The 14,329-nt window shown below is 47.8% G+C and overlaps 1 protein-coding gene across 1 annotated transcript; it reads left to right on the forward strand.

Annotated features, from left to right (window-relative positions):
• Positions 1-473: 473 nt before the first annotated feature.
• Positions 474-13,443, forward strand: LOC119921779 (olfactory receptor-like protein OLF4). The gene is made up of 3 exons (XM_038741823.1): positions 474-1,180; positions 1,272-1,343; positions 12,483-13,443. Exons 1-3 carry the CDS (start codon positions 474-476, stop codon positions 13,441-13,443), a joined length of 1,740 nt encoding a protein of 579 aa, XP_038597751.1.
• Positions 13,444-14,329: the final 886 nt, after the last annotated feature.

Genomic DNA, 14,329 nt, shown 5'->3' on the forward strand with positions numbered 1-14,329 from the left:
CCACTGTTATTTCCCAGGCTCTTAGTACAGTGCTCTGCAAACAGTAAGCATACAATAAAGACTTAGACTGTGAGCCTGCTGTTGGGTAGGGACCATCTCTATATGTTGCCAACTTGTACTTCCCAAGCGCTTAGTACAGTGCTCTGCACACAGTAAGCACTCAATAAATATGATTGAATGAATGAATGAATATGGAATCCCCATTTTACAGTTAAGGAAACTGAAGCCCAGAGAAGGTAAATGACTGTCCAAGGACAAACAGCAAGCAAGTGGCAGAGCCAGTATTAGAACCCAGTTTCTCTATATCCAAGGCCTGTGCTCTTTCCACTAGGCCACACTGTTTCCCTTTACTACTTATTCTGCCAGTTCTTTCCCCAGCACCTGCACAGGCCTAGGAACATGCAGAACCAGTATACAACTGCTACACCATCCCATTCTCCTGCCAGGTCTCCTCCAGCAGATCCTCTGGCCCCATGGAGAGGGGAAACCAAACCAGCATCTCAGAATTTCTCCTCCTGGGACTGTCCGACAGAGAGGAGCTGCAGCAGCTCCTCTTCATTCTGTTTCTCTGGATGTATCTGTTCGGGGTCCTGGGGAGTCTGACCATCGCCCTAGCCATCGGATCCGACCCACATCTGCACACCCCCATGTACTTCTTCCTCACCAACCTCTCCCTGGCCGACATCTGCTTCCTGTCCACCACGGTTCTCAAGATGCTGATCAACATCCAGACCCACAGCAAATCCATATCATACGCTGGCTGCCTGGTGCAAATGTACTTCTTCATTCTGTTCATAAGTCTGGACCATTTTCTCCTCACCGGGATGGCATATGACCGCTATGTGGCCATACGCCACCCCCTCCACTACACCGCCATCATGAGCCCACGGCTCTGTGCCCTGACGGTTGCTGGATCCTGGATACTCAGCAGTCTACATGCTCTGACGCATACGTTGATGGGGCTTCAAATATCCTTCTGTGCAGACAATAAAATCCATCACTTCTTCTGTGAACCTATCCAGATCATAAAACTTTCCTGCAAGGATCCACTCATCAATGAAATATTGCTCTGTGATCTTGGAGCTCTGTTAGGGCTAGGTCCCCTCACGGGACTTCTGTTCTCTTACAATCGTATTATCTCCACTATTTTGAGAATCCCATCTGCCGGGAGTCTACTTCAGCCCCCGGTCCACCCACACGGCCAGGGAAGACTCTATAGCATCGGTGATGTACTCGGTGGTGACCCCCATGCTGAACCCTTTCATCTACAGCCTGAGGAACAAGGACATGAAAGGAGCCCTGAGAAAATTCATGAGTAGGAAATCTGGCTTCTTCCAGAGATTGTAATCCCTTCGTCACGTTTGTGGCAACTCTTTTCCCTTTCATCGGCTAATTGTCAGTGTCCCACAGGCTCTGTTTTGGGCCCCTACTTTGCACATTCTGCACACACTCACTAGAGGCATTTATGCACTCATATGGCTTTATTTACCACCTCGATCAATCCATAAATAAATCATCGGTATTTACTGAGCACTTACTATGTGCAATGACCTGAACCAAGCGCTGGGTAGAGTACAGTACAACAGAGTTCGTGGGCACATTCTCTGTCCACAACAAGTTTACAGTCGAGAGGGGAAGATAGATCTTTATATGAATGAAACAATTATGGATATGCATATAAGTGCTGTAGTGTTGAGGGTGGGGTCAATATCAAGTTCCCAAAGGTAACAAATCCAAGTTCACAGACAATGCATAAGAGAGAGGGAGTCAGGAAAAAAAGGCTTAATCAGGGAAAGCCGCTATGCGGATGACTCCCAGTTCTATCTCTCTAACCCTGACCTCCCACCTCTGACTTCCCAGCCCTTGGCTTTTCCCCAAGCAACATTCTAATCTTGGTTCTATTCCTGAGTTCTAATCCTACATTTTCTCTTGCCCCTAAAACAGCTCCACCTGAATGTCCCACCTTCACCTCAAGTTCAGCGTGTTCAAAACTGAACATCTCACCTTCCTTCATAAAGCCCCTCCTTCACAATCTCCTCCTAATACACCTCCTAATGTTCCGCTCTCTGCCACGCCCCATCCCTGTTCCCAGAAGCTGGCTTCTTTGGAATGATCCTTGACTTCCTGGTTCTCTTTCAAGTCTCACCTCATTCTCTTCCTAAATCCTGTCAGTTCTTCTTCCAGATTTCCAGATTCCATCATTTCTTCTCCATCCACACTGGTCCAAGCCTGCAATCCTTGCCCAGCAAGACTACATATGGTATCAGCCTCATTCCTGCTCTCCCTGCCTCTAGCTCTCCCCGTCTCCAGCCCATTCTCTATAATGCCACATGGATTATCTTTTTTCAGCACAGCACACTCAGCACACATCTCCTCACACCTCAAAAATCTCCAATGGTTATCCTTCTCCTTCTGCAATAAATGGAAACTCCTTGCCATTAGCTTCAAAGTTCTGCACCATCTCCCCCCATCTTACATGTCCTCTCTCTTCACCGGCTACTCCCCAGCTCCTCGAGCCTTCATAGTAACCTCTGCCACCAGACAATGTCCTAAAAAAAGCATCCCCAATCCAGGGTGCAAGGGTCTAGTCAAACACAGTGGCTAAAAAAGAGCTATCTCGTGAAGGATTTCTCTGCTTTTACCCAGTAGCACGGCTCTGGGTGCCGTGGGTTCTGGCAAGGTCAGAATCCCAAGTCCAGCCCTGGAATCAGTTGAGGTTCAATTATCTACTGAAAAAATATTGGACTAGGAATGTATAATTGAAGGTGTGTGAGTAACATTGTAGCTACCCCACATCATAGAACACAATAAGCATTTAATAAACGCGACAATGGTTGTTAAATGGTTTCAGTACGAGGTGGAATTTTCACTTTTATTGGAACAAAGGAACCCAGCTCTCTTTCTGCAAGTGTTTTTGGACAAATAAAAAACGGGGTATTTCTAAAGCAAATCCCTACCATTGATCTGAACTGTGAAAGAAATTGAAAAGCATAGAATTGTTTTGTAAAGATGACATTATGGTGTTTTTTTATCCGTAACAACTGAACATTAGAGACATGATTTGAAAATCCTTGCTACAGTAACTGATAATAAGAAATAACCATCATAAGAGTTGGGGAAGAGCAGCCTACAGGTGTGATGACAAATTGCAGAATTTGTAGAAAGTGAAATTCTAAAAAACCTGTCGATTAACTTTTGTCAAAGGGGGAAACAGTGAAAAAGGCTGGAAATTGACCAAAAAGATGAATACTTAGTCGGGTTACAGTTGAAGTGTCAGTATTCATGAAGGGCGAAGACAGCGGAAATAAGGACTCATTACTGACCAAATCAAACACCACGGGGAGGAGGGAACACCTAATGACAGTCCCCGGATACAGAAGGAAATGTAAGAAATTTCGGTAGAAATCAAACCGGTTCAAATTAGATTTTTACTAAATTGATGGATGTTATGGATTTATGGAAAGATGAGGGATAGTGGCCTGGAGAGTTTCCGTACTCTACTAGTCTCAGCTACAGGAAGGAGAGTCAGGCAGAGGCCTATCCATTCCATTCCTAGCTTGCTGGTGGCTAGCAAGTGGAAGGCAATCTGCTACAAGTGAAAATTCACCCATGCTGAGCTGCAGCCGCATGGGAGAGAGACAAGGGCAGAGATTAGAGTTTACTGCACAGAAGGCGGCAATAACAGTAATGTTGGTATTTCTGCTGCGTATGTGGAAAGTCGCTAGGCGCTGGGGGCATACAAGGTGATCAGGTTGTCCCACGTGGGTATCACAGTCTTATTCCCCATTTTACAGATGTGGCAACTGAGGCACGGAGAAGTGAAGTGAATTGCCCAAGGTCAAACAGCAGACTAGTGGCAGAGGTGGGATTAGAACCCATGACCTCTGACTCCCAAGCCTGGGCTCTTTCCACTAAGCCATGCTGCTTCTGGCAATGGTAAGCCACTTCAGGACTTTTACCAAGAAAACTCTGGATACACTACCAGAACGATTGCAGATGGAGAGCAGGACGTTCTGTTAGAGATGTGCCCGTGGTGTCGCTATGGGTCAGAAATGACTCAAAGGCATAAGACAAGACAAGAGGGATAGTGGAAGGAACAGGAAAGGATTAGGAAGGCATCCATTCATGGAAGGTCATTGGAGGCAGCACTAGTGATGATAGAAGGTACATCCCAGGAAAGCCAACAGTGTGCTTCTGGGACAGGGGGAGGAAGACACTGTCAGAGACAGAATTCTGGGATCTGGGTCCCATTGTCCTGAAACAGCAATGGCATTTCTCAGGTTGTTAGATGAGAATGCTGCCCAAGGCTCACTCTCTCCTGGGCAGAGGTTACGGTGGTAGTGCAGTGCAGGATTCCGGGTAGATTCCTGGGTTATTCTACCTCTTCTCGGAGGGATGAGGAGTTTGGTCATGATTGTCCCTAGGTCTTTGCTGAGAGATTCTCACGAGTCGGCCTGGGGAATATAATCAGTGAGCTTCAGGGACGGTTGTCCAGGAGAGCCCAGGAGATTTATTCATTCATTCATTCAATCTTATTCATTGAGCACTTACTGTGTGCAGAGCACTGTACTAAGCGCTTAGAAAGTACAATTCAGCAATAGAGTCAATCCCTGCCCACACCAGGCTTACAGTCTAGAAGGAATAATGATATTTGTTAAGTGCTTACTATGTGCCAAGCACTGTTCTAAGCACTGGGGTAGATAAAAGGTAATCAGGTTGTCCCACGTGGGGCTCACAGTCTTAATCCCCATTTTACAAATGAGGTAACTGAGGCACACAGAGGTTAAATGACTTGCCCCAAGTCGCACAGCTGACAATTGGCAGAGCTGGGATTTTAACCCACTAAATCTATGCTCCTTCCACTAAGCCACGCTAAACTGTTCCCAGTAAGATTACATTATCATCTCCAGATATCTCCCTCAGCAGAGCCAAGAGGGGTCAGGACAGAAACCAGAAACAGAGTGTTTGTCTCTGACAAGGAGCTCAGGGAGCCATGGAGTGTGGGTCCCAAGGGCCCAGAGACTCTTGCAAATAGTTCTGCCATGAACCCCTTTCCCACTGCACTACCAGCGTGAGTGAGGATGCAGTGCTCCTGCCTGGGACCCTACAATCCTGTGTCCCTCTTCCCACTCAGCCACATCAAATGTCCTAGGAGGAGTTCCCCACCACAAGACTCATCCCCCGCGGGTACAGAGGAGGTGGAGGGTGTATGCAAAGTACATTGCCTGACCGACCCCGAGACAGCCTGAAGAGGTAAGGTACATTCCCCCAGAGCCAGCCCACAGAAACACCCACACCTGTTACCCACCCTGGACAAGAGAACGTCAGGCTGCATGTTACTCCGTTATCAGGACTACAGCATATCTCACCACCCCCTCCCAACCATGAGCCATGACCCCCATCACTGATGTCCAGAAGCTGGGGAGGGGGCTATGAAAAGGGCATGTCTCTGGGGGAGGCACAGACCCCCATTAACTTTCCACTGGAGTATGGGTTCTGACCCCAATCCTCCACAGGCTCTTCCTCTCTTTTGCATGTTACTGACCACATTTAGGAGAGAAACCAACAGCCACATGTCTGGGCTGGGCGCTCCAGTCTGGGTTTGAGCAGCTGTTCTCCCTCACTTGAAATGCCAAAGCTTCCATGCTCGGGTTAGAACACCCTCAGAGCCTGCTCAGTTGAAGTCGCAGGACACCCAAGGACTTGTAGTCTGGGGGTTCTAATTGCGGGAAACGTCAACCCATAAAACACATATTCCCTGCCCACAGTGAGTTTACAGTCTAGAGGGGGAGACAGACATTAATTTGAATTGATAATAATAATAATGACAATGGTATTTGTTATGTGCTTAATATTTGCAAAGCCCTGTTCTAAAACATTCTAGCCATGGTTGCTTTCAGGTCACTGACAGAGAAGGGAACGGCTTCCAAGGGTGGGATGGTGTCTGTCAAAATGACCTTTTTTCTACAGAAGCCACCTGGCTCACCTGATCTTGTGTCCACATCATCATCATCATCATCAACTGTATTCATTGGGTGTTTACTATGAGCAGAGTACTGTACTGAACCCTTGGGAGAATACAACGGAGTTAGCAGAACAAGCCTGTAGTGTGCAGTGCTTCTTCCCCTGCGGCCCATGCCGCAAGGAGTGGAGAAAGGACGGGGAGGGTCAGAGGTCGGTGGACGTCAGCAGCATGAGCCACGCAGCAGGAGTCAGAGACCAGTGTGCCAAAGACTGGGTACCCAGGGGAGCTCTGTACTAAGCAGTATCTGCTGGTCACAGTGTGACAAATGATGCCTGGGCTGGGTTTCCATAGCGTTGTCTATCATCCTGGATGCGATCTGAAGGGGGGTTATGCTGGTGTTGTCCTCTGCGAGTTCGGCGTATTGCCCTGGGAGTTTCTTGGCTAAAATCCAAGTCTCCCCTGGTCCCCACCAGGCCTAATAGCAACCTGCCCAAACCAGGATGTTTCACCACCAGAATTGGTGAAGGTCACCAAGCCAACCTTGATCACTTTAAATTTTTCCTTTTCTGACAACAGTTCCCATTCCTCTGCCAGGCAAAATTATGTTCTTTCCTTATTGACACTTATGCCCATCACCCTCATCAGCTGTTCCGGACATTTAACTCCCTCCTCAGGTCCCCTGTTCCTCCCCCTCCTCCATCCCTCACCCCCAACGATCTGGCCACCTACTTCATTGATAAAATTAAAACCATCATGTCTGAGCTTCCCGAAGTCACCACTCCCCCTTCTTCATCCCCTCCGCTCCCAACCCACTCCACGACTTTCCCATCCTTCCCAGTAGTACCTTCAGAAGAGATCTCCTCCGTCCTCTCAAGTGCCACCCTGTCCACATGTACTTCGGACCCATTCCCTCTCAATATTATAAAACTCTCACCCCTTCTCTCCCCCCACTCCTTAACTTCCATCTTCAACCGCTCACTCTTCAATGTCTTCTTTCCCTCTGCCTACATGTTCCCCATCCTAAGAAAACCCTCTCTTGACCCCACTGCTCCTTCCAGGTATCGCTCTATCTCCCTCCGACCCTTCCTTTCCAAACTCCTAGAGAAAGTCATCCACACTCGCTGCCTCGAATCCCTCAAATCCAACTCTCTCCTGGAGCCCCTACAATCTGGCTTCTGTCCAATCCACTCCTCTGAAACTGCGCTCGCAAAAGTCACCAATGACCTCCTTCTTGCCAAATCCAATGGCTCCTATTCTATCCTAATCCTCCTCGACCACTCAGCTGCCTTCGACACTGTGGACGATCCCCTTCTCCTCAACACGTTATCCAACCTTGGTTTCACAGGCTCTGTCCTCTCCTGGGTCTCATCTCTCTGGCCGTTCATTCTCAGTTTCCTTTGCAGGCTCCTCATCCCCCTCTCATCCCCTAATTGTAGAGGTTCCTCAAGGGTCAGTTCTTGGTCTCCTTCTGTTCTCCAACTATACTCACTCCCTTGGTGAACTCATTCGCTCCCATGGCTTCAACTATCAACTCTACGCAGATGACACCCAAATCTACATCTCATCCCCTGTTCTCTCTCCCTCCCTCCAGGCTCGAATCTCCTCCTGCCTTCAGGACATCTCCATCTGGATGTCTGCTTGACACCTACAACTCAACATGTCCAAGACTGAGCTCCTTATCTACCCTCTCAAACCCTGTCCTTTCCTTGATTTTCCCATTACTGTGGATGGCAATACCATCCATGTCATCTCACAAGCCCACAACTTTGGTGTCATCCTTGATTCCGCTCTCTCATTCACCCCACACAACCACTCCATCACCAAAACCTGCCAGTCTCACCTTCACAACATCGCCAAGATCTGTCCTTTCCTCTCCATCCAAACTGCTACCTTGCTGGTACAATCTCTCATCATAGCCCGACTGTATTCCTGCATCAGCTTCCTTTCTGATCTCCCATCCTCCTGTCTCTCGAGCTTCAGTCTATACTTCACTCTGCTAACCCAGATTATCTTTCTACAGAAACTCGCTGGGCACGTCACTCCCCTCCTCGAAAATCTCCAGTGGTTGCCTATCAACCTTCGCATGAAGCAAAAACCCTTCACTATTGACTTCAAAGCTCTCCATCACCTTGCCCCCTACTACCTCAACTCCCTTCTCTCCTTCTACAGCCCAGCCCACACACTCCGCTCCTCTGTTCCAACCTCCTCACTGTGCCTCGTTCTCACCTGTCCCGCCGTCGACCCCTGGCCCTCGTTCAACCTCTGGCCTGGAATGCCCTCCCTCCTCACATCCACCAAACTAGCTCTCTTCCCCTCTTCAAACCCTACTGAGAGCTCACCTCCTCCAAGAGGCCTTCCCAGACTGAGCCCCTCTTTTCCTCCGCTCCTCCTCCCTTCCCCATCGCCCCTACTCCCTCCCACTGCTCTATTCCCTTACCTGCCCTACAGCACTTGTGTATATTTGTACATATTTGTTAATCTATTCATTTTATTAATGATGTGCATATATCTAAAATTCTACTTATCTATTGTGATGGTATTGATGCCTGTCTACTTGCTTTGTTTTGTTGTTTGTCTCCCCCTTCTATTCTGTGAGCCTGTTGTTGGGTAGAGATTGTCTCTATCTGTTACCGAATTGTACTTTCCAAGTGCTTAGCACAGTGCTCTGCATACAGTAAGTGCTCAATTAATACGATTGAATGAATGAATGAATCACTACTATTATCATTGACCCTTTCAGGGAACAGGAGACTGTCTGTCTCATTCCATAGCCATTACTGAAGACATCATACCCCAAGATCTCAGTGCATAACAAGTCCTCTTTATTAAAACATCCCACTGATCCCACATAACAAGGTGCACCATCCCAGCACAAAATGATTGGCACAGACTTTTGCAGCAACGTGTTGTGACTTTTATATTCTAAGGCACCCCCTCTGAAAGTCTTCCCAGTTGCAGTCCTGCCTGCTGAGGAAGTCCCTCCCACCTTTTAATGAATTCTGGAGATGAAATACTTATTTCTGGTGATGCATACAGTCCTAGTTCCTCCTTCTTTTGATGATCATAGGTGTGAACCATTTTTGAGAGATTCATTCATTCACTCAATCATATTTATTGAGCAATTACTGTGTGCAGAGTACTGCACTGAGCCCTTGAGAAGTACAAATCAGCAACTTATATAGACGGTCCCTACTCAACAACGGGCTCACAGTCTAGAAGAGGGAGACAAATGACAAAGGAAAACAAGTAGACAGGCATCAATACCATCAAAATAAATAAATAGAAGTACGGATATATGCACTTCAACAAATAGACAGGTGTCAATACCATCAGAATAAATAGAATTATAGCTATTTAAGCATCATTAATAACATAAATAGAGTAATAAATGTGTAAAAATATGTACAAGTGCTTTGGGGAGGGAAAGGGGGTAGGGCACGGGGTAGGGATGAGGGGCAGGGGAGGAAGAGGAAAGGATCCTCAGTTAGCCGTGATGATGCCATGTGGGAACCTTTAAGGAGAAGTTCCTCCTTTGGGTGACTCAAAAGGGTGGGTCTCTGGAGGACTCATCCAAGAATGAACAATTAGTTCCCAAGATGACCAAGTAGTCTGTCCTAGACCATCCAGTTCAGGCTCTATGCACTATTTTGTTGGTATCACTTATCCTGCAGGTCGTGGGCCATGTACCCAGTGGAGCACAGGCCATCTGGTAACAGTTACTCTCCTTGATATCACCTTAATGGTTAGGGATACATCATCTAACTTCCCTAATTTTCCCTCAAAGTCATCCAGGAAGGCAAGAATCTAAGACCGACCATTCCTGGGAGAGATCTTGAGAAGCAGAGTGGTCTAGTGGAGTGGATAGAGCACGGACCTGGGAATCAAAAGGACTTGAGTTATAAACCCAGCCCTGCTGTGTGACATTGGGGAAGTCACTTCACTTCCCTGTGCCTTTCCTGTAAAATACGGATTGACTGAAAGCACCATGTGAGACATGTACTGCGTCCAACCTGATTAACTTGGATCTATTGCAGTGATGATGATGATGGTATTTGTTAAGTGCCTACTATGTACCAAGCACTGTTCTAAGCACTGGGGGGATACAAGGTAATCAGGTTATCTCATGTGGGGCTCACAGTCTTAATCCCCATTTTACAGATGAGGGAACTGCCGCACAGAGAAGTTAAGGGACTAGCCCAAAGTCACACAGATGACAAGTGGCAGAGCTGTGATTAGAACCCATGACCTGTGACTCCCAAGCCCATGCTCTTTCCACTGAGTCACGCTGCTTAGTACAGTGCACCTGGCACATATTAAGTGCTTAACAGATACCATAAACAATGGTCCATCCAACTGTGTTGTGTGAAGTAGATGGCTGGTGTCCCAGATGAGATCATGGATGCCAACTTTTCAACTTGAGAAGCAGCTTGGCCTAGTGGATAGAACACGGGCCTGAGAGTGAGAAAGACCTGGGTTCTAGTCCCAGCTCTGCCACTTGTCTGCCCTGTGACCTTGGGCAAGTCATTGAACTTCTCTGTGCCTCACTTACCTCATCTGTAAAATGGGAATTATGACTGTGAGCCCCATGTGGGACATGGACAGTATCAACCTGATTTCCCTGTTAAGAACTTAACAAATACCATTAAAAAAAGAGTCAGGGGCAAAGCAAGGTGAGGATTTGCAGGGGAAGTGGGGTAGGACAGGTCTTTGGAGTGATAGGATGTCTTTGAAGACCTAACTGGTCAAGGGCCATCACAGGTGAAGACTGCTGGATGCTAGGATTGCTCTAGAAGAAGCTCTGGCTGGAGAAAGTTGGGCTGAGGGTATAATCAGCATGGATCAGTGAACGTGAACCAGAACCTCCCAACAGAGTTCCATGGCTCCATCACCCAGAATCCCTCCTAGCCAACTAGAACTCATTCATACCCCCTGACACGGATTTCAACCTGCAGTGTTTAAACCTGGGAAATGCCTTGTCTTCATGGTGGATTCAGGGATGGGGAAGAGTTTACTGACTGGACCTTGAAGGAGTTAATTAGGTGGGATTTCCTGCCAGAGCAGGGAGAAGAGGGGGATATGTATACCTTTCATCAAGGGTTTCTAAAGGATTTGAAAGCAGAAATCACATCATAATAGCCATTTTCATTATGTTATTAGTGTTACTGTTGAGCACTTACCTCATACTAAGCCCTGGTATTTAATCACCGGCATTCATTGAACACTTGTGTGTAGAGCACTATACAAATCTCCTGGGAAAGCACAGCAGAAAAGGGTAGGCAGGCATAATCTCTGCCCTCAAGAAAAACACAAGACAAGGTCTCAGTTCTCTGGACCCTGACCCCCCTAAGTAAGGGAAGAGAGACCAATAGAAGAAAAAGAACAACAACAAATTACAGTCCAAAATAAGAGCCATTTGAAGATTTAACGGCCCCAATTATCAACATTAAAACAAATAGTTAAAACACCACTTGGAGGGGGTAATTACTAAGAGTGTCTCCTCTCCAATCAAGAATACTAGAGTACAAACGGCTGTAGTCTTTCCCAGTGTTTCTTAGGTGGTTTCGGCTTTACTTTCATACAATGGGGGAGAGAAAGAAGACTCCTCTGTCCAACCAGCGGCTCGTCCGAGATCGGGGCTTTCCTCTTATGGAGACCCCAGCCGCTTGGATGACCCACCCTCCACTCTTGAAAGAGATCTGGCTTCACTCCTGAAATGGTTGGGTGGGTGGAGGGGAAACTACTGTAGCAATTGGACCACCCCCTGCAGACACCAGAACCCTCATTCATATGGGAACTCCAGGCACGAGGAAGACAAACAAGGCTGGGAGCGAGGATTGGGCTGAGCATTGCAGAAATAAGTGTGTTGAGCTTAAAAAGAAAGCAAAAGTTAACTTACTGAGAAGGCATAAGGAAGGAGTTGGGGGGCGTTTGCTAAGGGTAGGGTGCAGGGCAGCTGCGAGTACCGTAAAGTCCATCAACAGGACCCAACAATATTTTTTTGGCACCAAAATGAGCTAGGCCCAAGTTTTTCTCCTTAATACTGAGTTGGCTTGGCCTGAGAATTGGCATGAGATTCCTTGGAGAAGGCTCAGGAGAGAGCCTGAGGAGCCTCTGATGATGGGCTCTGATTCTCTGATGGGGTGTTCCATGGAGAATGAAGAGTAGGCGGACCGGGAGAGCCCAGTGCTGTGCCTGGGGGTGGGGTGGAAATAGAACCCGCTGAGCCCTGTGTGGACACACACACGGGCCCAGGAAGGGTGGACCCAGAACCCCAGGAGGGCTGGAGAGTGTGAGCAGGAGAATCTCAGGTGACCAAATACTCCAGCCAGAACCCAGCCCTCCCAACCACATTTTCAATAAAGCTGGGGAGATGTCTGAAATCGAGAAGCAGGGGTCTCCACTGATTGCCCTTCCCTGCCCCGGCACACACACATTAAACTGCATAAAATCTAGACTGAGTCTGATCAGGATGTGATTACTCCATCATGCCAATCGCATGCTATATCTCCCCCAGCAGATCCTCCGGCCCCATGGAGAAGGGAAACCAAACCAGCATCACGGAATTCCTTCTTCTGGGACTGTCCGACTGGGCGAAGCAGTGGCAGCTCCTCTTCGTGCTGTTCCTCTGGTTTTACCTTCTCGGCGTTGTAGGGAACCTGCTCATTGTCCTGGCCATCAGCTCTGACCCGCACCTGCACACCCCAATGTACTTCTTCCTCACCAACCTCTCCCTAGCCGACATCTGCTTCCTATCCACCACGGTCCCCAAGATTCTGGTCAACATTCAGAACCACGACAAATCCATATCCTATGCTGGCTGCCTGGCGCAAATGTACTTCTTCATTCTGTTTGGAGGTCTGGACCACTTTCTCATCACTGGGATGGCATATGACCGTTACGAGGCCATATGCCACCCCCTCCACTATACCACCATCATGAGCCCACGGCTCTGTAGCCTGCTGGTTGCTGGATCCTGGATCTTCAGTTCCCTCCATGCCCTGATACACACCCTATTAGTGGTTCGCTTATCCTTCTGTTCCAATCGTGAAATTCTTCACTTCTTCTGTGAACTTTACCAGATCCTAGAGCTTTCCTGTTTTAGCGTCATCATCAATAAACTAATGGTGTTTGTCTTTGCAGCACTGATTGGGGTAGGACCAATATTTGGCCTCCTGTTCTCTTACATTCGCATCATCTCCACCATATTGAGAATCCCATCTGCAGGGGGAAGGTGGAAAGCTTTCAGCACCTGTGGCTCTCACCTTTCCGTGGTCTCCTTATTCTACAGCATTGTTCTTGGAACCTACCTTTGTCCAACATCTACCCAAGCATTCGGTAAGGGCTTGATAGTATCTGTGCTGTACACAGTGGTCATCCCTACAATGAATCCCTTTATCTACAGCCTGAGGAACAAGAACATGAAAGAGGCCCTGAGAAATACATTCAACAGGAAAAGTGTCTTCTCTCGAGGATTCTGACTTGCGGATTAACCTGAAGCTTATTTTTCTGAGAAAGTTTAGCCAGCTCTCATAGATCACATACTTTTTATTACGTACAACTTTGCTTTGTTTTTTGTAAGGAGTCCTTTCCGGGGAGAGTTTACCATCCTCCATTATAGTCAACAATATTCTGTTGACCAGAGAAGCAGTGTGGCCCAGTGGAAAGATCAGGGACGTGGGAGTCAGAGAACCTGGATTCTAATCCCAGGTGATCATTTGTCTGCTGTGTGACTTTGGGCAAGTCACTTAACTTTTCTGGGCCTCATTTACCTCATCTATTAAACGGAGATTAAGACTGCAAGTCCCTTGTGAGACGGGGATTGTGTCCATCCCTGTTATCTTGTATCTACCCCACACTTAGTACAGTGCCTGACACATGGTAAGCACTTAGCAAATATCACTTAAAAAAGAAAATCTTCTGGGACATCTCCCTAAGCCAAGCCCTGTAGAGAGACCAGGCACTGAGAGTTGCTTTGTATCTAACAAGGAGCTGGGGGAGCCATAACCTGTGGGGCCTGAGGGACCAGAGACTCCTACAAATAGTCCTGCCGTAAGCTCCACTCACACCAGCACTGCCCCTGTGGTTGAAGAGGCAGTGCTCCTAGCTGGAGCCCCACAGTCCCCCATTCCTCTTCCTCCTCATCTGCATTGATTGTTCCAGGACAAGTTCCGCACCACGAGGCCCATCAACCGAAGGGACAAAGGAGGAGGACGGTGCAGGCAGCCTTCATTGCCCGACTGACCCAAAGACAACCTGCACAGGTAGGGAAGATCCCCCTGGCACAGCACACAGGAGCACCAATGCCTCTTCCCAATCACGGTGGGAGAACTTTAGCATTCACTCTGGTCCAATATTGGGGCTACA

This window comes from Tachyglossus aculeatus, unplaced genomic scaffold, assembly GCF_015852505.1.
Source record: "Tachyglossus aculeatus isolate mTacAcu1 unplaced genomic scaffold, mTacAcu1.pri SUPER_30, whole genome shotgun sequence".
NCBI classification, from domain to species: domain Eukaryota; kingdom Metazoa; phylum Chordata; class Mammalia; order Monotremata; family Tachyglossidae; genus Tachyglossus; species Tachyglossus aculeatus.